The sequence below is a fragment of the Hippopotamus amphibius genome, chromosome 10 (genome assembly GCF_030028045.1).
Source record: "Hippopotamus amphibius kiboko isolate mHipAmp2 chromosome 10, mHipAmp2.hap2, whole genome shotgun sequence".
Lineage (NCBI taxonomy): Eukaryota > Metazoa > Chordata > Mammalia > Artiodactyla > Hippopotamidae > Hippopotamus > Hippopotamus amphibius.
In genome coordinates, this window is record NC_080195.1 from 76,229,008 (window position 1) to 76,256,834 (window position 27,827).

The window sequence follows — 27,827 nt, forward strand, 5'->3', positions numbered from 1 at the left end:
TCAATAAATCCAAAAATACTTCTAAGATCAAAAGTTATATAAAAAAAGCAATGATACACAGCTTTACTTAGGATAAACTGATAGAACTGTTTTATTTTGGGCCACAGCCAACCATCTTACAAATCTCCTGACAGTTTGGACTTGTATAAATCCTCTGTTAAAACTCGAGGAGGAAAACAAAGATTGAAATGACACCAGACTAAAATTTTAGTTCGTGTTAATAAATATAATCCCAGTCAATGAGAACGTTTTCTTTAAACTGTGAACAAATGTAAACTTCATTCATCTGGCATATTTTGGTTCTTATTCCGGTGGTGATTATTTGCAGGACAAAGGCTGATGAGTCTTCACTGCCATCCCTCCCATATTGTGTACATCCTGCCATCTGTCAATCTGGTGCTTTTCACAAACACTCAATCACACATATCAAGCACTTTCTCCTTGCCCCGCCTCCCAGCACCTCCCCACCCCACACACATACACACATGTTCACTCCTTATTCAGTATTCCAGGAAAATGTCTTCCCACTCCACCTTCTGCATTGCTCAATACAGAGTCATATAAAGCTTTCTGGCCATAGCCTTTGTGACTGAAAAAACCTGTAGGCTGTGAGAAGGTGACTACAGCTAGGATGAGAGGCCCTATAAGGAAATATAGACAATAAAAGCAGTGGCCTGGTACCAACAGCAGTAGAAAGGCAGCTGCTTTCTTTACATCGAGGTGGAACAGAGCTTGCTCCTAGGCAGCAGTTGTTACACCAGCAATAACTACCCAGGCTAATCTCCCACCATCCTGACAATTATTTGTAGAACAAAAGGAAAGTGACCGAGTTTCTCCCTGAATCAAGGACACACATAATGAATTTCTTTCTTTACATGGTTCATTCTTCAAGCTAGGAGACATGTGCATCTCAAAAAGAAAGGAACATACACTTGATTAATAGCAGCTAGTCCCACTTCGAAAAGATGAGGTGGATCATTATAATTATTTTTGAAAGGAATAATTGTGGCTATTATTTCTGGAGGGGGGTCATCTCACATAGCTGTTCTTATGGTTTTATACTATTATGCTTTAAATGCAGGGGTCTTTTGCTCCTTCATATTATAATCAGGACCTTGGGGAGGGAGGGGTCCTCACTTCACACTTTCACTTAGAATATATTTAAAACAGTGTTTGCTTTGGGACAAACTACGTATAAAAATCTTGCTTTTCCTGCAGCACTAAGATAGGTCATCACATCTATGATAGATTCGGCTACCTCTTGTTGGAAGAAGTAACAGAGAGAGAAGTATTAAACCATGATCAAAGGCCAACTCTCATATGGTCTCCACACTGCTGGTTTTGTGAAACTCAAGTTATTATCACCTCTCCAGGATAAGGGAATAGCAAGGAATGGGCAGAGAGAATGACACAGGTCTGCAGAGGTGAGTGCTCAAAAAAATGCTCATCTTAGCTCCAGGAACCCTTAAAGGGGGAATTTCATTAAGTAAAGGCAACCTTTCAGTATTCCCTAGACTAAACTGTGAAACATTTTTGAAAAGCATAAAATCCTTATTTATGGCAGGAATGTTTGAAATTCAAAAGATAAACGCCATTCGAAATGCAACCATGTTCTAGGTATCTAAAATGTAATAGGACACAGCTGTAATAACAGCCACTGAACCAGGGGCCTCTCTATATCATGTCATTAGTTGACTTGTTATAAGCCGATCTTCTAGCCCCTTTGATAAGGGCCACTGGGGTAAAAAATAAATATATCATGTACCGAACATCTGTAGTCCTGTCACAAAGCACCACTCGTATCAACTTGCAAGCTTATATCTTAGGTTATACACGACACACTTTTAAAAATGGATTTTAACAAAATGTATAGATTAGGAACACATAAGTCTTTATTCCAAAGGACAAAAGATACAAGAAGGCTTTGGCTGTGCCATGGTAACACTAATAGCATCCTTTTTATTGTTTCAGTGTATTCTTTTGGATTCAAAACCATACGTGCACTCTAGGTAAGAGGCTGTAGGGGAATATTTTATATGTGACAGTTAAGTGAGGAAAGAAATGCCAAATGTCAAGCTATTGACATATTAAGTCATCAAAATCATGGGTCAGCATTTAAGAACACACAATTATGAGCAGCAATTCCTGCTTGAGCCTTTTAAAAAATAAATAAATAAACTTATCTGGTCATATGAGAGTTTCTTTCATATTTCCAATGGTCAAATAAAAAATAATGCCCATCTCCTTTAAAAGGAAACAGGGGAAGGGAATAATACACTTAAAATAACTAGGAAAAACTACCAGTTATATTTCAGAAAGGAACAGAAACCTCATTAATCTATATAATGAAATAAGGATAATGAACATTAGCATAGTTATGAGAGATGTTTTTGTAGAGCAGGCATGGGTGTAAGGAAGGGATCCAGTTAGGAGGTATTTTATATAATATAGGCAGGATATGAAGGAATTGGGGTTGTAGCAATGGATATGGTAAGAAGTGGTCTGGTTCTTGTCATATTTTGAAGGCATATTTATGGAATATGCTGATAAGTCAGTTGTAAGGTGTGAGAGAGAGGAGTCAAGGGTGACTTCGGCAGCTTTGATCTGGGTCACTTGGAAGGATAGAGTTGCCGTTACTAGAAGTGGGGAGGCCTGCGGGTTACTGACTCCACATTCACGATCGTCAGGGTTGTCGCCCTGATGTGCAGCAGTAGGTTCCAAGTTTACCCTTGGTGGTTTGAAAAAGGATCTCAGGTACTATATGGACAAACAAATACTTAGTAAATGACATTAGCTTACCATACATAGGAGTAAAGTTCTCTTTTCAAATACATTTTAGGTAAAAAATGAGGCTTGATTTAACCAAGTATTGATATATTGCTAAATTATGAGAGTCCTTGTGCTATGTGGTTGAAGCAAAATTCCTGAAAACATGCAGCTGTTTACTGAAAATTGGGAAATACTGTTGTATTGGAAAGACCTGGGTTCAAATTCTCTTTAGCCACTTAAGTTAGATAAATGGGGCTAGTTAACTAAATTCTTGAAAACAATTTCTTTTTCTAGTAATAAGGCCAACAATGCTCAAATTACAGGGTTGCTTTAAGCCTTAAATGTTGCCTGTAAAATACCCAATGTAGCATTTGGCAAATGGCTGCTACTCCACACTTGGTTGTTACTTTAAATAATAAATATGATTTTGTGCCTATTCGACAGTTCCTTTAGGCTATTACAACAAACCAAAGATACGCACAAATAAGTACAAAATAACGAATACCCACCACTTCATTTAAATAAAATAACTACTGATAGTGGAAAAATGTTTATCATTAAAATATATATAAAATGCTTTTTAAGACTTCATTCAGTATACTAAAAATTATAGCAAATAGTTATATAAATACCAGCTTTATATGTGGAACATATGTGAATTTTAGAATTTCCCTAAGTACTTCCTAAGAAGATAGTTAAACTCTTATCTCCCAACAAAGTGTATAAAAAGATTGACCTGGATAAAAAATGGTGGTTTATTTCTTTATATCTAATTCCTCTGATAGATTTCTTTTTTTGAAACTCATTTCAATAGTGTTTTTAACTTTTTAATAGAGTGAGCATTAACTTTTAACCTTCACAAATAGGCAACATTTATAATCACTGGTGTCCTAACAAATATTAGCAGACAGAGTGGTAAGACCTGGCATTTTATTACATCACTGGTGCTAAATTCTGGCCATATATCTTCAGAACAATTATAATTTATGCTTACAATGATTATTATAAACATTTCTAAAATTCTGACCTTTTCTTAATTACCTGTTATGAAGAGTTACTTTAAGGATAACTACTATCAATTATATTTTAGTGCTTTCTAGTTCCATATACTTTTTAAAAATTGAGATATAACTGACATATAACTGTGTAATTTTGAGGTGTGCACTATATTTGTTTGCTTCTAGTTTCATATACTTTATGTGGTAACTGTGTATAAATTTGTATATTTAAATAGAATCTTCATTCCATACTAATAACAAAAAGCTTGATTGAGAGATAAGAGAATGAACAGATAGATTGATAAATAAGCCAGACTGACGTGGAGAGTTTCACTGGACAGCTCTAAATGTTTGTTCACTTCACATATTTTGACTAGTTGCTTTATACAGACACATTCAACTGAGATACACATATAACTATCATTTAATTTGTATGTGATTTAAAGTATTTTATTTCTTTTTCTTTCTCCTTTGAGCAAAAAATCTTTGGGATAGGGTGCTGCTTTTTTTGGCATCACATAACAAAAAAATCATAAAAAGATAGGTTTTAAAATCTATCCTTTAGTAATGAAAAAAGATGAAGCTATTATACATAATTTGGTATTATCTGTGAATTCATGATAAATATTTCATTGGGTGGCTTCACTGAGCTGCTGATGCTTATTGAAGTCTCTTGGCAGTTGGCCTTGCCTGCCTTTTCGTGGCCAAACCAATCAATTTCATGCTGGTTTCTTAAAACCTTTAAGATCTCCTACTAAAGTGAGTGCTCCTTGAAGATAGTAGCCACATCTTAATCATCATTTTATCCACTGTGTATTCAGCATAGTACCTGGCTCACAATAAGTGCTCAGTCAATGCTTAGGGAATAGATAAAAGCAATTAGTGATTAAGTGTGAACTGTACCGCCAGAGAAAACCAGGAGTTGGCTAAAAGTTATTTTGATCTTCAGAAGTACATTTGTTGCTAAATGTTCCAAAAGTACATTAATGATATTACTACCAAGAACTGGTAACTTATAAGGACCAAGCAGTGTCAGTTCTTATGTAGGCAAATGTTCTTGTCTTTACCACACTGTATGTAGACATAATCCTTATTTAATAAATAACATAGTTTAGAGTAAAACTATCCAAGTGCAAATGATTTAGAAAAAAAAGACTTTCTTCTCTCAGGTCTGTTAGATCTCACACACTTTCTAGAAATTTACTCTCTCTAGAACTTTATGTTCTTCTTGAGATATGTATACACACACACACATAAACATACAAACACAAACGCACACATATATACACAAAACAATAAGCTGTTGCAAAAGCTAGCTCTTCATCTAGCTGTTTTATATTGGGACTTTAATAAAGACATCTATCTTCTATCTGCAATAATAAGAATTTATGAAAATAGCTTAGAATGGAAAGATATCTCAAGTAAGATAGATGAGATTCATTTTTTAAACTTTTCAGAAATAAGGACTTTAAATTAAGCCAAATTCTTCTACCATATTAATTCAAATCAAGAAAGATGTATGTTACATATTAAACCTTAGTCCTTTACTGGAAGTTGATGGTATATTAAGCAATGTATTTCAAATGTCAACTATGGAAAACCTTTTTGAAAAAGTTTTAATGGAGGAAAATAAAACAAGCTCTACTCAATGAAGGAGAAACAGAGAATCTCTTTCCTCATGTTGGAAATCTGCATAAATAACTGTATACTCTTTCTTAGAGGATAGATGTACAACTATGCTCCATGGATGGATGAAGATGGACAAACTATGCCCCAAAACTAAATTCAAACAACATGATGAACCAAAAAATAAAAGTACAAGAGATGCAACATTTTGCTTTAATATGTCTGTAGTAAGCATAATTATTTTGGGGGCATTTAAAATTTTCTCCTTTTGGATATATAGTAAACTTACTAAAATGTACTTAAAAACCAATATTCTAGTGATTAGAAGTAAAAGGTGACCACTTCCTAAGTAATTGCAAATGTTTGTTTTATGTCACAACATGGTCCTTGGTAAAAGTTTAACTCTTTATCCTGAATGATTATTAGAATATTCATTTGTCACCTGATTTCTTCTTATATCTCTGTCCATCTCTTTTCTTTAATCTTAATAGACATTATATAATTCTTACCAGTCCTTTTTATTTTATGGATGTCTTTGGGTGCTGTACTAGTCAAAGTCTCAGAGGTACAGCCAAATATATCCAACTGCCTATCAGATGTTTCCATTAGACCCTCTCATGGGCACCTCAGTGCTGACACTAAGTCTATATATACACTTATATCTGTGTATGTAATGCAGGAAGAATGGCTTATTATAGTGAGAGTTGTTTTACATCACACATATGAATTCCAATTTTCAAAGAATGAGAGCCTAAACCAATCACATCTAAGTAGCGTGTTTCAGAGCTTGATTTCATATATTTTAATGTTTACTAGTATTTTTTTAATTTTAAAAAGGAGTGTCTATTTCCCCCAGATAGAGCAAGACTGATTATGTTTGAGACAGGGCTCAATACCTTATTTAAGTGCTTCCTTAGTCCATACACCTTCTTAATTTTATTTAGTCCTCACAACAAACCATGTGTGTATTACTGTATCCATGTCAAAAAGGATGCAAAGACTCCAGATTAGTACAATCCCTGTCTTAAATTCATTTTCAAACAAAATTGAGAATGAATGCATAAACAAACCAAAAATCTAATCACACTACTAAGTGGCAAGACTTGGATTTACAGTTGGACTTTTGACACTGTCCTGTACCACTCTGCTTTTCAAATATTGTTTTTTTGAAATCGTATGTGTTTCAATTATAAGAAAATGCTGGATTATTTTCCCATGAATACATGATATATTTTGCATCAATTTAGTTCCCTAGAATTTGTAACTGGAAGGAAACTTAAAAATTATCCAGTCCAAGTGTTTAGTTTCACAAAGGAGATAAAACAATAGCTCTGAAAAAAGTGACCTATTCATAGACCCAAATCAAAGAGTGGGAGCAGAGAGGAGTATTCACCTCTGTTCATACACATTCCAGAACTCTTCCTACTCTGACATACACCCTCCACTTTAAAGCTATTTCTTGGACAAAACTGTGACAAGACACAGATTTTCTTTCTGTTAGTTTGTTATAATTATTTTTTTTCCTACTGAAATGAAAATGAAAACCAGTAAGAGGTTAATTCTTAATGATAACAAATTGTCAAGATAAATCTTTTAAGTTAACATTGACTGGTAGTAAATGTAACCCTTCAAAGCTACTTTAGAGGAGTTTTTATTGTTTGGTTTTGGCAAGAAAGATTTGGTTACATAACTTTCCAATAAAGCAATTCAGATTTCATTTCTTATCAAAATTGCTCAAATTATGTGAAATTTTGATTTCAAAGAAAAAAAAATCATATGATCTGTGTGCCAGGTAGTCAAAAATTACAATAATATGATAACCACCTTTACAGATTTATTTTTCAGTCTTAGTTATGCAAAGCCATAGGACAAAGACTATCCTAAGAGTTAAGAGCAGGAACTTTGGAGTTGTGAAATCATGGACAAGACATTTAACCACTCGCAGTCATAAAACTGTCGTAAGGATTAAATGAGATAATTATGTAACAGACTATAGTGCAGTATTAATCATATCAAGAGGATTTAGATCAGCAATTATTACTGATGAAATGAGGTAGAAAATGTGAGCTTCCCATTTTTTGGCCTCAGCATTCTTTGGTTTAGGGTGAATGTTATGGAATCTCAGGGCCCCAGCACATGTGGATGCCCTACATAATAATCCTTTTAATCTGAATACTTATCACAACAATTTTATAGCAGATGGCAATAAAGTCCCTTGAGGAAAGGGTGCTTTTTTTCAGTTTGGACAATGGTGCTATATTGATAGGATAATAAAGTCAGAATGCTGGGCTACATTATAGTTATTAACGGGGAGATAGAATTTTTGGAGATACTGAAATATAATTAAGAGTTTATAATGAAAGTCTGGCTAGTCATAATAGGATTTTTGCTTTTAAAATCAGAGCATCTTTTCCTTCTAAACATTTGCATTTATTCAATTTCTCAATTATTTACACATATTGCAATCATTCCCTAAGGATCTTCTATATTTAACAACCCTAGAGAGGTAGAATATATTAAAAGATAAACTATTGTCTTTAATGTGTTTTGAGACTAAAAACATTCTGCTAGGGAAAAATAAGGATAAGAAAGATTTCTATTAAAGAAGTATTTTTTTGCTTTTGGAAAGATGCAGTGAATATGGCACAAGTTAGCATTAAATGGCTATTTCTTTCTTTTTTAATTTTAATTTTTTAATTGAAGTATAGTTGATTTACAATGTTTCAGGTGTACAGCAGTGACCCAGTTATACATACACACACACATATACACAAAAACACACACACATATATATTCTTCTTCAGATTCTTTTCTATTAGAGATTATTACAAGATATTGAATATACTTTCTTAATACTAAGTGCTTTAGTTAACACCATATTTTCCCCTCTGGCTGGCTGTTGGTATTTTTGTTCCTGTGAGCACTTTCTAGGAGATGTCAGCAGGAAAAGAGTAACCATAATTCTCTAGACACATGACTGTTCCATTCATTGTAACTGTATTGATATTAAAGATCAGAAATGAAAACGGGATAATAATTCAATATTGACCCTGGAAGCCCTCAAACTGGGTCCATTTGCTGGTTTTCCATACAATTGTGGCTTTAAGCTCATATAAAAGTTCTGAATAACTCTCAGGACAATATATGGCTCTGCTTTTGTTCAGCATATTGCTCATGCTACAGATGTGTAATATGCCTCCATACCAGGGTGTGATGGCTGAAAGGCATCATTGATGTGTTAAATGATGCGGAAGGCTTCAGGCACACTAGGACGCATCACTGCAGAGTGATATCCCCAGAGGCACAGGTCTCCGCCTTGATTTCAAATCGGAAAGAAAGAAGCTAAATGACCGCATAAGCAAAACGCACCAAGAAAATTTTAACGTATGTATTCACTGGTAATCTCCAGGCCTGATTCAGACCTCCTTATTTGTTGAGGGAAATAAAAGGTTAAGGCTTCAATCCTTAGGGTTTATTAATCACACAAGTGAAACAACAAGGGGAGGATTCATCAGAGTGCATTACTGGAATCTTATTTCCACTACTTTGTCGTTGATTTTCATTACATTTTAACTTTCTGATGTACTACACTGATGCTACAAAACACCTTCCTTCATGCTGTGAAAGAATGCATGTAGATGCCCTGGGGTCTAGTTTACTTCCAAGGTACACAATTACATGGCAGCATACATTTCTATAGAGACTATATCAGTATGTGTCTGTAGCTTAATAGCAGATCCAAGGTGTATACATTTTTTACTTTTATTTTGAAATGTTTGCTTCTTCAGAATTTCTAAAGCCTGCCTGGCTGTCTTTGACATGAGGCGTTCCTTTGTCATATCTATAAATGCTGCTTCTAAATCCCAATAGAACAACGAGGCGGATAGAGGAAATACACTGTAGAAAAAGGAATGAAGAAGATTTAAAATATCTGCTTTATCACTGTGTAAACAATTAGACTGGATTCTAAATGTAGCCAAAGGGCTCTGATAATTTAGGATTCATTTTAAAAAGCATGTATTGTTTATTCAAGATATATTAAACTATTTTTGCTGCTAATAGATTCTGTTACCTTGTTCTGTGAAATAGCAGGTCACAAAAGTATAGGCAAGTAAGCTTTTAAAAGTCCTTTAGAGGAAGTACATTAATAGGTGTGTTTAAGGTCAAAAAAAATGTATTGCTTGATTAAAATTATACCAGTCACAAAATTCTAAGCTATAGTCCAAGAATCACAAAAAATAAGTAAAACAGGAAAAAACTATGACTGGATTTCCATTTCAATCCCTTCATGTGATGGACAGCAAATTTTAACTGGGAGAAGAGAGATCTGTCTTTGATCATTAAGTGAATGATAGAGGCTATTCTGTTTAAAGCCAAGGCTAAGAATGTTTTCCTTATATCAGAAAGTCTCTAAGATGCTATCCTTCTCTGCATAAATTAATGGTTCTTCAACAGGAAATTTAAATAAAATTAAGTCAAGTGCTTCCTTTAAAAAATAATATTATTTACTGGTCATTTTTCAATGGGGTGGCAACTGTGAAACTCCTAGAGAGATCAAGCACCTGAGAAAGTCATATCCATGAGTGTTGATTCCCTTTCCCTTCATATTGTTGTATCTAACTTAATTTACAGAAAACGTTTCATTTATTCATTATTGTAGATAAGAACTATATTATAGATAGAAACTGAAGGTAAACAGAACATCAGTTTGTTTTTGCTAAAGGGACGCTGTGGAATAACCGACAAAAGTTGAGTAATATCTGCAGATAAGATCATAATATGGACAATGCTAATGTCCTGATTTTGATAAATGTATTGAGGTTATGTAAGAGGAAGTTCACACTAATGTATTTAGGCATAAAGGGACATAATATATGCAATTTCCCCTCAAGTGGTTCAGCAATAAATAATATCTATATAGAGAAGGCAATGGGGGAGAGTATGACAAAGCAAATGTAGTAAAATTTTCATTTTCAGGAAATCTGGCTTAAGGTATATACACATATTGTGTACTATGGTACTGTTTGCAATACTTTCATATATGTGAACAAATTAAATTTTATGATAAAAACTGTACACATATATGCAGAACTCCAGCAGGACAAATTGAAGGTGGGAAAAACAGGTCCATTTATTCCAGCGAAGTATAGGGGTCAAGATAATCTTCATAGAGGAAAAGATAAGTTTAAGTGGAACTAGAAAAAATATAAAAAATGTGCATGCCTGGAGCAAAAAATTCAAGGCTTAGGGATATGTTGAAAAAGGAAATACTGGAGTGATACCAGGACCCAGAGAATGGAGAGACACTCTTTTCAACTATTGTAAAATGAGAGAAATACAATGGCATGTACCTAAGTGTCATGCGAAAGTTGTTTATTTGATTGCAGGACTACAAGACAAAAAATTTCTAGGCCTGATGGTACGTCAATGTCAACAATCTGGCAATCAAGAATCTAAGTACAAAAAGACCAAAATTTTCTAAAACTTTTTCTTTTTTTGGTTGATTGTATGGCTCAAAATTTTTTAAATGCCATTTTAGACTTGAAAATTATAATTGCAGATAATACGAATACTTACTTAAATCCAATGATGTCATTCTTTCACTATAAATCAGGCATTCACATGTGAAGAATTATATCTACTGACACTGTTTCCTGCCCTTTTCAAGATTAGACTTCTTAAAATAGATTGAATGAGGCTACTCTTCCACTCAAAATGTGTATTTCTATCCAATATCCCACTATCTAATATACCAGTTGCTTGGCCTTCTATGTACAACCAACCTGATTTCCTGTTACCCTTTAACAAGATTCATCTCCTCTTCTCAGCCTAGCCTTCCTACTACCCAGGAAACTCAATTCCAATATTGTAATACATATATACTTCCTTTTCTTTACACCTATCTGATTTATTTCTATTTTTCAAAGTAATCTAAACTCTTTTCTCTGAAGATTTCCCTAAAATTCTTCAACCACCACTTCTTAACCCATTTAATTAGTGTCTTATGCAACTTTATATAATTTACATAATTTAAAAAAAAATCTATGCTTCTATCATAAATTCTTTCATGGCTGGAGCATATATTACACGAACATAAAAGGAACATTGAAATACATTTGTTGACCCATTAACCCTTTTTACAAATATCTCAGTGGAAAGAAGTGGCTAAGCAGTATGATATTTTGACTTTTTATCAATAAGTTTCAATTCCTTTTATAATTAAATAAATAATTAAAAGAGGATTATTATAATTCATGGTATTATTTATTTATAAATGTTATGACCAAGAACCTTAAAATCTAACACTAAGTGTGGAGAAAAAGTATGAAGGTCCAAAACAATTCAAGGGAAAAATCAGTAGCATGTGAACACTTCTTAAATGTAGAAGATGAACCAAAGATTATTCCAAGTGTTAGAATCTGGTAAACTGAGGAAAATGGTGGTCTTATTGGTAGGGAGAAAAAAATAAGGAAAGAAAGTGGTTTGAGGGAGAATGTTTTCATTTTTGGAGGGTGGACATTTCCAATAATCAGTTACTCATTCATTTAATAAACACTGGAGTGAGTACAAGGTGCTAGAAGGCCTTGTTCTAAGTCCGGGAACCACAAATGTGAACAACAGACAAGGTCCAGCCCCTTATGAAATCCACACTCTTCCTAACAATTGCATTCATTTTAACAAAAAGATAAAAATAGGAAATTATAAGTGGTTCTCAGAAGGGCACTTTTGTAGAGTAAGGACAGAAACCAGACTGCAATATGAATGAGAGAACAAAGAAAGAAGTAAGGATTACTTTATGAAAACATCCAATCTTAGATTGAAAATTAAGAGAAAAATAAGATGGAATCATGAAGAGTCAAAAAATTTGTAATGTACACACGTGTGTGTGTGCGTGTGATTTAGTGTGTGTATTGTTATTGCTGCTGCTTTTATTTAATTATTTGCATCTTCTTCTAAGATGAAGAAAAACCCATGCAACATAAAAGGCAAAGAAAAAGAGCCAGGATAGCATTTGTCAAGCTGCTAGTAGGGGAAGAGATTTGCTTGAGAACACACTCTTTAGAGTCAGGAGTCTATGCGAGATAGTGAGTACAAACAGGAGGAATAAGACTTAGAAAAGCCAGTGAGATAGCATTTTCTTTCCCTCTTAAACTTTATGGTCTTAACAAGTTTAGGAGGGTGTAAGGGGAAAAAGCACACTCCTGTGTGTCTCCTCTACAGAATACTTCACTTCTAGTCACCAAATGTGTGGGGTTTTCCCCACACCAAGCAATTCTGCAACACCAGCTGGGTGTCCTATGATTTAATTCAATTCTGATAGTAGCTACCTTAGCATCAGATCCCACAGGTTAAAGGCTCACTCCCACAAGACTTCCCCAACCCCCCTTACAGATACTAAACTCAAGGTCCAGGTTGTTATCTGTGCCTCTGACCCACCAGGTATAAATCAGAGGTTCCCATGATACCCTCTTAACGTTCAATTAATTTACTAGAACAGCTCACAGAACTTAGGAAGACATTTTACTTACTAGATTTACAGTTTATTACATAAAATAATGCAACTCAGAAACAGACGGATGAAGAGATGTTTAGGGCAAGGAACTGGGCAGAGAATTTCTATGCTTTTTCTAGACTCTCACCTACCAGCACATTTACCCAAAAGCTCTCTGAACCACGTCCTTTGAGCTTTTAAGGAGGCTTCATTGCATACGCATGATTGATTACATCGTTGACCATTGATGATTAAACTCTATTTCCAGCCCCTCCACCCTACCCAGAGGTGTGGTTGAGGAGTGGAGTGGCTAAAAGTTCCTCTAATCACATGGTTGGTTCTCTGACAAACAGCCACCATCCTTTGGGGCTTCCCCAAAGTCACTTCATTAACATAAACTCAAATGTGATTAAAAGGGGTTGTTATGAATAACAAGATACCCTTTATTGCTCTTATCACTTAGGAAATTCTAAGAGTTTTAGGAGCTCTGTGCCATAAACTGGGACCAAGACCAAATATATATTTCTTATCATAAATCACAGCATCACAGAGGGAAAGTCATCTGTGTAGAAAGACGGAGTAAAGGATAAGATTAAATTTGGGGAAGAGTGGAGATGATAAGATCTCTTGCAGAAAACCCCTAAGAAACCCTGTGATAAATGACTGAAAAGCAAGGACCAAGTTTATTTTAGATGGCATAGGTTACAGTAGATGTTCCCAGCAAAGCCCCACTCTGTCTCCAAGGCAGCATTTCTTTTTGCAGCTACATGGCATGAATCAAGGATGGCAGAAAGAACACGAGAATAGAAGTTGAAAGTAGAGTTGGAGTTGGAAGACATAAGTAGAAGTTTGATTGCTTGATAAAAAGTTGAAAAATGTTCTTGGATCTCAGTTTCTATAAAATGGGAGTGGGGTGGATCTCGAAACTTGAAAGCTCATATATTCTCTATTAGTGCCCTCTGTTCTTGTCTGAGATTGTTTCATGCTATAGGATAGTGGGAAAAGCAGATTATATGATGGAAGTTGAGAATAAACAGAGACAAATATTCCACTAGTGGAATGATTTTTCCAGAACCGAAAGGTAAACATACTTATTCAGAGAAGAAAATAAGAAGTAGCAATTTACCCCAAAGTATAACTTTACATATTTTTGTTTTACAATCTGCATTTTTTTTCTGTACATGTATGACTGATAGATTCATGAATATAATCTTTATGTAGAGACCATGTTTTTAATCTCACTGACATACTTTGTGAAAGTACTAAGAGCTGAGAACTAACACTCGAATTTACAACATAATCCTCTACAATTTAGAAGGTGCCTTATCCTGTGGTCATCATATGGTTTTTACAATGTAATCAAGAGAAAAATTAACAAATTCAATCTCGCAAACTAAATTGAAAGGGACACATTCAGGTTTTCCCTTTATAGCCACATCAGAGATAGAGAGGATAGGAGGAATTTAAACACCACACATCATATCTGTCATGGCTATATCTTTCTAGAGGTAGGGAGCTCATTTCTCAAGGCTACCAGTCCATTAACCTTCACAAGAGCGAAAATAAAGCAAAACAATGAAACACTCTGGAGAAATGGCATTGCTTCTAATCTTGTTTATAAATCCTACCATGGGGATTTGAAGATGGAACAAAGATCTCTACTCCCCAGGCACAAAAATGATACAGACCCCCTGAAATAAATACATAAAATGCCTCATGGTGCATGTTGTAGACATATTTGTGATTTTCCTGAAAAATGAGAGGGGCGTTAGGAAGAGTAACTGATATCATCCCTGTTGAATCTCTGTCTCTCCCTGTGATTTGTAACTGGGAGGGCCAAAGCATCAACCCCATTTACTTTTTAAACTCTTGGCCTGCTCTTGGTTACCCCTTTACCTAGACTCATTCACTGTATATATCTGGAACTATTAGTTTCCTGATAAATGCATTGTCAGAAAGCCAGAGGTCAATGATAAGATAGGAAATAAGGAGCTCTTGCTTGTTTTTATACATTTCTGTTTAACTTAGGAGATAATTATAACACAGATTGATGCTCCTATTTTAAACAAGGTAGTAAATCAGAGTGAAATATGGGATTTGGGGAAGCCATTTGCCACATAATTATAATTTCTTAAAATTCCTATTTTCATTGAATATGAGAAGCTATAATCATGTGATACACAGCAATAGCATTTACTCATCTTTTTTTTTTTCCTCTCATGGAAGACAGTTAAATAAATCTAAGTTACGAATCTTTAAATATTATCAGCTACAAAGTTTAAATATCATTGACTGAAGTAAAACAAAAGCATATGATGCTTGGTCTGAGATCTAACTTCAAGTGGGAGAGATTACAGATTCAGTAAGCAAGATTAAAATAATGATTCAGTGCACTTCGTTACAAAGTCATTTCTTTTCCACAAATAAACTTTATCGCCATGAGACAATGTAACATTATAAGAATTTCATCAATATAGGAAACCAGAAGAAAAGTGGGAAAAAAACAAGAGATTTGGAATCATAAAGAGACATATTTAAACATGGAATCTGCCAGGGTTTATATTCAAAATATCTATTAACTGGCATGGCAGGAACCTGGAGCCCTCAAGTTGGAAGAGTTCCTACACAGGGATCTGGAGACCCCACGAATGCCAGGATTTACTCTTTTGGTTGCTGGATTATGCGGGGAGAAGAAAGGGGACCTGAGATACTGGCCTAGAGATGCCTCTAATGCCAAGATTTATCCCTTTGATTGCTAGATTATGGGGAAGGAAATGGGGGACCTGATATACTGGATTTAAGGGGATACTCAAGGTACTTGAGGAATTAATCAGTATGGATGCATTTCTATACTCACCTTCAGAAGTTATTATATCTGCTTCTAACCAGTATGGAAATAAGTACAAAATTTTACCAACCAGCAGAATATTAACCCTGACGACACCTATTAGTTTTGCACCCTTGGTAGTTTAACAAACCTCCCTGAGTCTGCCAGGTGAGAGAAAGAAGGTGGTGAGCTTCCTGTTTAGTTACTTGGCTGCTCTAAGACCTCCTCCAGCTGATAGAATTTAGTCATCTTTCTTTTCTCTTTTCTTCTGACATCCAGTATTCACATCCTCGAAGCAAAGAGTGAGTCCCACTAGAGAGGAGAGGGACTTCCATAATTTAAACCAAATGCAGAAAAGAAGTGGAGTTTACACTTAATCCTCTCTTCCAATTCAGGGTTAGTGCTCCTGGGAACAGATGCGGGAGTCTGTAGTCTAGCTGAAGCATTCCCCAGGTGCCATCCTGCCTCTTCCTTTCCCCGCTTTTGGCTCCAATGTTTATTTGCTTGTGTATAAATTATACAATAATATCTCTGAATTGAATTGCTCAAATTGTATCCCTAATTATGATATCTTACAGAGACAATTATGCACAATAAATATCTACCAGCTTAATTTTGCACAAGCCTCGTTGATTAGAAAACTGTTTTTTACTCATTCATCACAGTTATCACCTTGGAAAAATGACTGTCTTATTTCAAAGGGATATCACTGGTGTGTCTCTGTATACACTGCAAAGTGTAACTCTTCTATATGTTTGAGAAAATCACAACTAAAACCCCATCAATAATTCTGGACACCACACTGTTAAGAAACCACAGTAAAAAAAAAAAATCACAAGAATTATCAGAGAACTGAAAAACAGAAGATTTAAAGTGTGATTGAAAAAACAGGATTTACTAACAGTAAAGAAGAGAGAAATGTTGTGGATGTAAGATAAAGAAAGGTAAGAAGTTTGTTTAAATTTTCCACTCCATATTAAAGGCCCTTTGCTTACAACCTGGCAACATAGTATTTTCTTTTTAATTAGGAAAAAGTTGTCAGTGGAAAATACAGTTGATGAAATCACCATAAAATTTATACCTGGAAATTTTTTAGAACAGTGATTCCAACTGTTTTCTACAAAGACCTCTTTTTACTAAGCTTCTCCTCAATTTCATATTTTTAATTTTTAAATACAAATTGTATCTATTAAATAAAATGGATTTATTTTCTTCTTTTTAACTAATTAGAGTTTTAACTACCTGAGCTGTACTGCCCAGAGCTTCCCGGGAGCATAAAATAACAATACCTATACACAAAATCTGATGTAATTATAACTAAGGTAAAGATATTTCTAGTTGTAAATATCCTACATAACCTTTTCCAAGCTAGATTCAATGTCTGTTAAGTTCTAGAAAATATGGAAATGTTGCAAGGAGCCCCATAAGTACTGTCTCCAGAGCCCCCAATGTTTACAGATTTCAAATTGGGAAGCAATGGATTAAACTGGTTAAAAATCATGTAACAAATGTGATTTATTCTCATTTTTAAGAATTAAAGTGAGCTATTTAATGTACCATAGCTGTCTAAAAGTGATAAAAGAGAATAACCTGGGACTCTCAAATCTCTTTTTTATTTTCCTACCCTTTCTTCCACTCCTTGTGTCAAAACTGTTCCTTGGCCCTGAGATGGCAGGAGTAGGAAGCGCCCAGCGTGTACTCACCAGCCTGGTTAGTTGTGATGCTGACTGCAGCAAACTGTCTTGGTGGCGAGCTCAGCTCTGACACCCCGTTAATGGCATCAATCTCAAAGGTGTAGTTAGTGTGTGCCAGGAGGTCTGTCACTGTCACCGTGGTGTTGGTGAGTCCATACTGTCGAGGGAGGAAGCGGACATTTGGGCTGCATGGCTCACACTGCTTTACATTCCACCCACATTTTTTACATATGATGTTGAAGGTAATATCTTTCCGGCCTCCTGTGTCCAGGGGCCAACTCCAGTCCAGGATAACCGAGGTCTCATTTATATTAGATATAACGTTTCTTGGTGCAGATGGAGGTCCTGCAAAGTAGTTCAACAAAGATTAATGAGCCTCACTTCTGTTTTCTACTACAAGGGAAATCGACAATTTACAATGGAACTGAAAGAGGTAAATAACCATCTTGTCTTTATTATATACTTTTAATTCATCCTTAGAGGATCCATGAGATTATAGACACATGGATTCAAGAGCACTGTCCTCCCCAAGCTATGAATGGGGGAGTTTTGATTCCAGGTTGAAGATGCATTCGCAAAGTGCAACAAAGGAATTTACCACTAAATTCAATGCCCTTGTGAATCGTTATGAAAACTTTAGTATTAGTTTTATAAATCTTAGTTCTTTTCCCCTATGACCTATGACCAACATATAACAAGAGGGAATCACAAATCCCATGCCTAAACCTCCCCTACCCTGTCAAAATAATGCAAGATCTAAAACAAGATATATAAAATTGTCTTTCTTTCTGGGGGTCCTGTTGCAGGAAGTGCTTTAAAAACTAATTTCTTTTGTGTGATAAATGTTGCATTTGTGGTGAGCCAAGCATGGAGAGTGAAGCAGAGAAAGCTTTTAATTTGCACATGGATAACGGAAGGAAATGGACCAAATGCTTAAAAAAAAAAAAAAAAAAGCACAATAGCAAGAAGAAAAAAGGAAATAAAACAAACATGGAGGCATGGGTTGCAGCAAAACTACTCACGGGTACAAGCCATGGATGGAGGGTCTTTGTCTGCTCGGAAGTAATTATTCTCACACCTGCAGTTGACTGAACCATCTTCGTGAGTAGAACTGTGAGGTGGGCACTTAGCACACTTCATATTACCACCCGAGGCCTTGTAGAAACCTGGTCGGCAAGCTACAAACAAAATGACTCTTTTAAAAAGGTATTCTTGAAAATAAGTAAAACAGATTTCAAATTTCAAGGCGGCTAGGGCATGCATTCATTATGAATAAAATCTATTTTTTTTTCCTCCCAGAATTCACAGAAGCAAATAACGTGGCCCAATGTAGTTTCTCCACATACACGTTTGTATTTGCACCAAATGCTAAGGGGGAAAAAAACCCACAAGATTTAGATTATTTTGGCACTAGAGTGTGATGAAATTCCCAGCTCATGTTTTCACAGCTTTACTTGGTGTTGGACTATTTGTGGAGAAAATAAAGCAAAGCCATGTCATCATGCAGCCATTCCCTTTTTAAACATGATGCAATGTGTACAATCTCTGCTCTGCAGTTAGCACTAGCACTACATTACATACCCACTTGTTTTCTATGTAGTTTCTGCGTGTACAACTTTATCCCCACTAATTGTAAGCAACTGAAGGAAGAAATCATGGTTTTGTCTGTATTTTAAGATTCTTGATTCTCCTGAGCTGTGGTATTTTGTTCGCCCTTGGCAGTGTCATTCCTTAACGTCTATGGTAATGGCCTAAAATAAAGATTTTGATATATTTCCTTGCCTATATCTCAAATACACAGGGAGGTATAATTTTACTTAAACTGATATACTTGTGAATTGTTACTAGATTAAAGCTTTTCAAAATAACTATGTTATCTTCTTTCTTTCCAGCCATATCTCTGAATGACATGTTTTTTTTTTTTTAAGCCCAATGAGCTGGTTACCAGATATTGATTTTCAGCTGCCCATTTAGCATTCACTATCTATTTACAGCTTTTAGAGAAATGTCTTCATTATAGTATTTTCATTTAATCTGATATAAATTTTAACATGCTGTACTGTTTTATTTGATCCATTTTCATAATTACAGTGAGAACTGAAATCATAGTGAAAATCCTAACAAAAACCCCTTGACATTCTTTTGAGGAAGGAATTCAGGATCTTAAATTTTTAAGTTTCTTCAGGTCATCTTTGGAAGCCAGTAACGTCTTATGTGTCTAAAACTCAACTTCAAAGCTACATTGAGATTTGATGGCTTAAAACATTTAAATAGAGACTAGACCATATAGACTATGTTTATCACTGAATTCCAAAATTTTCTTATATCAACTTCATGTTGTGAATAATAGGTTATTTACATTCAAATAAAAACTGTGTGAATAAATCTTAACTTTTATAATCACTAAATGCATTTTCAAAGATAACACACTCTATAATAGTGTATCTTCCTATTGAACATTTCTTGGGGGATAACACTGCCAAGGAAAATACAGTGACAAGACAAACAATTAGAATAATTTAAAATTATAGTAATCAATCTAGTCTTGCTGTTTTCAAGTTCCTACTAAGAATGGCTGCTCTAGGACCATATTACATTAAATTGAACAACTTTTGGTACCATACTGAGAGCCACTCCAATAAATGCTACTGCCCTAACCAAACTTGGATTAGGATTATAAACTTTTGAACATTGTCCTTAAACACTGGTTAGAAAGATCCACTCATATCTCATGTCATATTGCCTCAGGGGGAAATGATATAAAGTATAAACAAACTACACACTTAACTTCTGGTTTCAATTTAACTTATTATTGAGTGCCTTTAAATTTGCAAAAGGGCATTGCTGAGTCTTTAAAAGATTAAGTTGCAATGTTCCAATGTACTTTGTTATTTTGTTTGCTTGTAAATTTATCTCTGTGTTTTTATTTGAGGCTTTTATGGTTTATACAACATTTAGCATAAAGGTATTCGCTAAACACTCAATCACTTTTTGTTAATACTATAAATGGCTATACTATGTGATATTTAAAGAAAAGACAACATAGTCATACAATCACTTCTTAGCTACAGCACTACAGCACAGAATTTCCGATAGTATCGAAAGTAGCTACAGTTATTAAGCATAGAAGTTAAGAATGCGACTCGAACTAGTAACCAGACTTTATCTAATCACGAGTAAATAATAACCTTAGAGATGAGAATAGTAAAAGATAGGCAGGCACACATGCATGCAGTTTAATAAGTACTTGTCAATCATCTGGTTTTGTACAGGCTCCTTGTTAGTGCTGAAGATACAAGTGTCCCTAATTCTGTCCGTCCAAAAAGGCCCTTGCAATTTGAAAGCAGGCAACAGAAATTTAATACAGGCCACATGGAGCAAGCACTCCATTCTGATTGAGCTGTTGGGAGAAATACACAGAAGGAATCCCATTCGAGAAGGATTATGGAAAGACAGTAGGAGTTGGCCTGTAAGGAGCATAATCAAATACACAAATAGATCAATGGGAAAAGACAAACTTAAGTAGAGGAATTTGGTGGGTATTGTTGGTTACATATTCAGTATCTCAATCCTGCTTCCTGTTTGTTAATAGAATCCTGATTTTGTTCAGAACTGCATTCTGCCAAGTAGTCCCTAACTCAGATTTCATTGCAAATAGAGGTGGATGGCCAAAGTTATGGCCAAAGAGATGGCTAAAGAGATACAAACAGAAATCTGATGAAAGTCTTTGGGATACCTTTTTCTTTTCTAACAAGATGATCCAAATGCAACTGAAACCACTTCATCTACATTATTGCAGCATTGATTATGGGTATAATGGCTTATAGGAGACGCTGGGTTAAAGGCCAAGAAAATCAGAGAGATGTGTGCCCTGCTCTTGTTGACCCAGCAAGCACCAATCTCAGGATTTCTTATAATGTCAGAAAAGTAACACCCTGTGTGTTTTAAGTCACTATGGTCACGTTTCCTTTTACTTGCAGTAGAAAACGTTTCCAAATGATAAAAAAAAGACAAAGAGAATTCAGCTGAGATGTATTAATTGTATAGAATCATAACTTATTGGAGCTAAAAAGATCCTAAGAAATCACATTGGCCAGTCTGTGTGTTTTACATCAGAAAATCCAGGATGTTAGTTGACACACAGTTAGGGACAGATTCTACTGTGCATCTTCTGGCACCTGGCAGCTGGCTGATAGGATTTAATCATCAATTTACAGATATTCATTGAATGTTAACTCTATCCTGAGTACAATGCTAAGTTCTATAGTAACATCCTAAATTTTGTAGACACTTTTACTCTTTCTGAAGAACTTTCAGATATACCATCTCAATTAAATCTCACAACAGTTCTATTGAAATAATCAAGGTAGATATTAATCTTCTTGTTTTACAGAATGAATAACTGAAGTACAAACAGAATGCCCAAGATAACAAAGAAATTCCATGATAGTCTGAACAAGCAAGAGAATTTCTGTTTTTAATTTTATGTAAATCACTCATTAAAAGCAAACTATTTTCCTATCAATTCTAAGTTGTTGGTATGACATTGAAGAATAGTCATCTAAAAAAATTTAATGCAACACATTTAATTAAACACATACAGTCTTGTCATCTATTTCTAGTAAGACCCCATTTCAGAAAGGCTGATGTTCTCTTGTATTCTTCAGGATTTTCTATCTGTTTGAGGTGTAATGTTGTTATGGGCACATGAGCAATTGTGCTTTTGTTGGAAGGGCAGAGGTTGTCTGTCAACTTTAAGAATAGGGTGACCCACTATATGTGGGAGGCATACAAGTAAATCTTCTTTTTCTTAATACAGACAAAATTTCTAAATCTTCCATTCATATTGTTCAACAAATTTGAGAATATGACTGAAAAGTTTATATTCGCTAATAAAATTATTATGCTGGTAAGAAACATTATCTTTATATGTATAAGGGGAAATTCTTTATATAATATACTTACTTCAAACTTTTTCCGACCAATAAATAATCTCCCTCCCTTGCGAAAAATCAGCTTGTACTTAAATACCTATCCTTCTATTATACCTTCTTTATTCTTAAAAAAATCCTCCTGGAAAAATTTGAAACTCTACCTCTAAGGGGTTTTATTATCTTTGCTTATGGTAGCAGAAGGAATGATTATAATTTAAAAGTATCTCCTTCCCTTCCTTGAATGTAAAACTATTAACATAACAGTGTGCACATGTCTCTGATTATGTACTAGTTTAGAGACTGAGAAGGTTCAGCATACAAAAAGTAAAACCCAGCTAAGAAGTAGAAAGGAGATGTGTTAATGTGTTTTCTTTCCTTTTCTTACTCAAAGGAAGTCTTGGTCAACTTATTAAGGACTATTAAAGAACAGAGAACATTGACAAATGGTAAATAAATTAATACTATTTCAGATTTATCCAGCTTTAAGTTTTAAAATAAAAAAATTAAAAAAAAAAAAAAACTTCTGCTATATAGTTAAGGCCTTCCCTATGTTGGCCAGCTACTAAACCAATACTTAACTAAGGTGGAAATGCACATATTCAAAGCCTGCTGCCAAAATGACAGAATTCTGCTTTACATCTTTCCTCAGATAACCTAGCAGTACATGTTCTTGTCAGTCAAACACTGGTAAAATTATTCATAGATTTCTACCTCAGGGTAGTAAAACCAAAGAGTGATTAAGCCTTGTAAGATCTTTTAAGTAGAGGCAAACTGCTGCCCTTTTTTTGTGGTCCCAGAGATGTTTTATCCCCTTGCTGTAGTGGAGATTTCTGAACTACGTAAGTGTGGCAGGAACTCTTGGCTTTGATAAAGCAAAGTAGGATGATGCATGAAACTAAATTAACCATTAAAAATGGGATGTCGCACCTCCTCAGGTCCTTCTGGATAGCATTATGGATTTACTTGGAATCAGACTTGTTCATGTGATGTTTGGATTTCATTTATTCACTTTCAAAAAACAAACATGTACTGATCTCCTAAAATGACCTAGACAATTTATTTTGTCCAATCACAGTGATAAAATTCACAATCCTAGCTTTAAAGAGGAGACTGATTTATTCCACATGGCCCTATTGTTTTAGAAATGGGTCTTCTCATTTGAGAATGTAAGTGCTAAGACACTTTGCAACACAACATTTTTAAGTTATCTTCACCAAGAAATTCCCTGATTCCACTTCTTTATATCCTAACACTTCAAGGTGTTTTCAGCATTTTACAGGAAGACCTCCCAGACTGGGAAAGAGGAAATGTAGGTTTTGATATAGTCTTTTCTACTAAATAGGTATTATCTCAAAGTCACTGACCAGGTATCTTCCAATTTTTATGAGGTAGTTGGGATAGTGACTTCCTCTTCTAAAATAAGCTTGAAATTCCATTTTTAGTAATTATTGTCTGTTCCCAGCTTAGACTCTGAGCACTATAGAGACAAGAGTTATTTCCTATTCATTTTGCATGCCCAGTGTCTAGCACATTGCTTAGCACCTAGCAGCTGATAAAGTACATTTTTTGAGTGAGTAATTAACTTGCAAACAATTGTCCTCTCTGGACTTCAATTTCTTCACTTATCAACTGATAGGTATTGACTGTCTTGTCTCTAAATACTCTTCAGGCTAGACACTTTAAAATGTTAATACTTTGTGTACCAAAATTTGTAGGATTCCTAGAACTTTCTAAGTAGAAAAAAAAGATAGAAAAAGTATCTTCACTTTCATCCCCACTTTAAGGATTAAAATTAGCCATTGAAATTACAAAATCTCATAGGGCAACAAGACAAAGAAAAGAAGTTCTCTTCTGATTTAAAAGAAATATGCTTGAATCAAGAAATGACAGGTTTAGGGACTTCCTTGGTGGCACAGTGGTTGAGAATCTGCCTGCCAATGCAGGGGACACAGGTTCGATCCCTGGGCTGGGAAGATCCCACATGCCACCGAGCAACTAAGCTTATGCACCATAACTACTGAGCCTCCGCTCTAGAGCCCGTGAGCCACAACTTCTGAGCCCGCATCCTACTGAAACTCCTGAAACCCATGCGCCTAGAGCCCATGTTCTGCAAGTGAAGCCACTGCAATGAGAAGCCCATGCACCACAACAGAGTAGCCCCCACTCACTGCAACTAGAGAAAGCCCACACGTAGCATCGAAGACCCAACACAGCCACAAAAATAAATACGTTAAAAAAAAAAGATTTTATAAAAAAAATAAAACTATTAAAAAAAAAGAAAAAAGAAATGACAGGGTTTTGCCCTTTTCAGTTTTTTCTATACCAGAGCATATATATTCAAAGGGCATGTGGATTTCATGATTGGATGGATTGAAAGACAAATTCACCACCAAGCAAATAATTCCCTATTATTGTACTTTCATCTCACTCAATAGCATAATAAAACTATATTTCATTATATTTTCCTTTTATGTATATTTTAGATAGTGTAGAATGTTTAAAAGCTGGGAAATCTTATAGGAATAAATGAAAAATTAAAATATTGATATTAATTATTATTTTTAATTTTTAAAAATGTTAGAAGGCATGATTTTCTTTTTCTCTTTTTACAGTAAGGAAAACTAGCAAGATACTGAAAATACAATTTAAAAAACAATACATTTTTTTCTGTTAGTCTGAAGCGAGGTTTTATTTGCCTTTCTTTTGTTAATCCAGCTTTTAGTTCTTTTATTTTAAGTGCCCAGTTAGTGAGAGCATGCATGTTCATTTCCTAAGCAAACCCCGAAACTTATTGCAAAAACCCCAGGATGGGCCACAGTGGAACAAAAATGATGATGCTCTTGTCAAATGTTAATTTTCTATTAAGAAACACTAAAAGTGTGAATAAAATAATAGAAGGAAGTCAAAATAATACCAATGTGTAATAAAGGAATTACAAATATTTTGGGAATCTGCTGATTCCATGTTTATAAAGAGGTAACAATAAAACAGGAACTAAATACTACGGATCGGTAGTGGGATAAAATAACAAACTACCAGCTTTGGAAAAGAATGAAGACAAAAGTATGAAACAGGGAGTATTATGAGCACTGGCTATACAATGAATAATAATTATAAAAAAGCTTCCAGATAGAATCTTGGCCTCTTTCCCAAAGCACATAGCACACTTTTCCTCTAAGAAGTAATTGATGGGTTTGAGTTATGCTGATACAGAGAATGGGTAAAGTTACCACAGTGAAAGGAAAACAAATGCACTTAGTAAACCATGGTGGCTACTGTTGAAAGAAAGTAGACAGCTTTTCAATTGCAAAGTGAATTTTGTCTCCAGTTGACTAATGTGGTTGACTTTTAAGAGAAAACATGGTCCTAATTAAGGGTTAAAAGGCTCATTTCAATTTGAATTAACTTTAAATTAAAAAATAAAGCTGTTGGTAAATAGAGTCCTTTTAGTATTCAGACCTGTGCTCTATACACAGGGCTATATTATCAATTCCCAGCCATAAACACAAACTAATGACCAGAACCAGCATTGACTAAACAGATGATTTCCTGGCCTTGCAATTCCAGGCCTGACAGGGTCTATTTGCCGGTACAAGGTCAAAGAAACTGTTTATTCCCAAAATGAGCTGCACTCCACAATCTTACAGGAACTCTATTCTTTGCCATTTGAATAGAGGTACAATGCTTTGAGGCAAGGCGGAGGCATTTCAATACACTGGAAGTGGCTACGTTCAGTCATTAAACCCTGCCTGCAATGTGCAGCATTTACAAAGTGATCAAGTGTTTCCTTCTTCTGTTCCTTCCACTGTTCAATAAAAAAGGCCTAAGGCAAAATGCCACCATACCATTAAACACAACAGAATCAATCACAATCTAGTGTAGCTCAAAGATAGCTTAGTAACAAGACTTTATTGTGTTTGTTGTTGTTCCATCAGATTTAGCAAGACAGGTGCCAGTAACACTGAAATATGTCCAATGCATGTTCACCACAAAGAGAATGCTACAGGAGACCCCGTCCTAAGGATGCTGTGCTTTGCCAGCTTTGCAGTTGTCTTCCACTCTTAAGGAAGAACTGTGTGCTTTAGGAGTAGCACTAGTTGAGTTTTTCTATGCTTAATTATCAGTGCCTAGAGAATGAGACCCAGTAATAAAATTTACAAATTCATAGGAATATGTATGTTATAAGCAGGTAAATACTAAAAACAGGGAGGCAAGAAGGGGATGGGCAGGGAGGGAGAGAGCGAGCGAGAGACCAAGAATGAAAGAGAATCATTTTTATGGGATATTATTGTGGTGAACATAAAATGCATAGGGCCCAAATCTATATTTAGGATATATTGAGAGACAGCCTGGAAAAGCTTTTCAGAATAGTGTCAGAAGTTTTCTTTAGCACAGAATAACTTTGGAATGTCTAAGAAAACCACTCCTAGGAAGGGATTTTGGAGGAGGTAAATCACTTCCATGTCTGAATAAGCTCTACTATGGATGAGCATTCTCCAGGCTGCATTGGAACTATTGCTAGAGCTTACTGAGGTCAGCAATCCAACACTCACCTTCATAAGTCAATTTTAGGAGCATAGAATTGCCATCATAGATTTGTAGTCACCCAGATTAGGAGTTTGAGATACAAGTCATGAAAACTTCAGATGCTATTTCCAAGGATCTATTGTACATGAATGTACAAAGCGCAATCAGGTCCCGTATATGTTTATATACAAAAAGATATACAAACAATGCTATTTATAATATTGGCAAATTGGAAAGAATAAAATGCCTCAAATTAGAAGGGTGGTTAAATTATGCTGTGGTCATACAATTTCATATATAAATTATGCTATTCTCACACATTTATGAGACACATTATGTCTCACTCAAAAAGATGCTCATAATATTTTATGGTGGACTTCCCTGGTGGTGCAGTAGTTAAGAATCTGCCTGCCAATGCAGGGGACATGGGTTCAATCCCTGGGCTGGGAAGATCCCACATGCTGCAGAGCAACTAAGCTTGTGCGCCACAACTACTGAGCCCACATGCCACAACTGCTGAAGCCCGTGTGCCTAGAGCCTGTGCTCCACAACAAGAGAAGCCACTGCAATGAAGCGCACGCATCACCACGAAGAGTAGCCCCAGCTTGCCGCAACTAGAGAAAGCCCGAGCACAGCAACGAAGACCCAAGGCAGCCAATAAATAAATAAAGTAATTAAAAGAATATTTTATGGTAAAAAAGCAGAATAAAATAATGTGTATGCAATCCTGCTTTTATTGTTTATATATTTTTCTTAACATTATCATTTTAATGAAAAACAAAAATATTGTCTTAAAATTATAAAGATTGCACACGCACATAGAAAAAAATCAAAATACTTTAGTTAATGAACATAGTATGTGTATGTGTGTGTGTGTGTGTGTGTGTGTAATTTGACCTTTAGGTGCATATCACATAAAGTGCAAAACTAAATGTATACTGTATATGGGGCCTAAATCTA

At 35.1% G+C, this 27,827-nt stretch overlaps 1 protein-coding gene across 2 annotated transcripts in view; it reads right to left on the bottom strand.

Moving 5' to 3' along the window:
* The window catches only part of EPHA3 (EPH receptor A3), a 352,548-nt gene that overhangs the window by 99,598 nt on the left and 225,123 nt on the right, over nucleotides 1-27,827 (bottom strand). For both annotated transcript variants that reach the window (XM_057697498.1, XM_057697499.1), the window contains exons 4-5: nucleotides 18,429-18,584; nucleotides 17,416-17,751 (exon numbers count right to left, since the gene is read on the bottom strand). In XM_057697498.1, coding sequence (XP_057553481.1) covers nucleotides 17,416-17,751; nucleotides 18,429-18,584 — 492 coding nt within the window. The remainder of the gene's footprint in view (nucleotides 1-17,415; nucleotides 17,752-18,428; nucleotides 18,585-27,827) is intronic.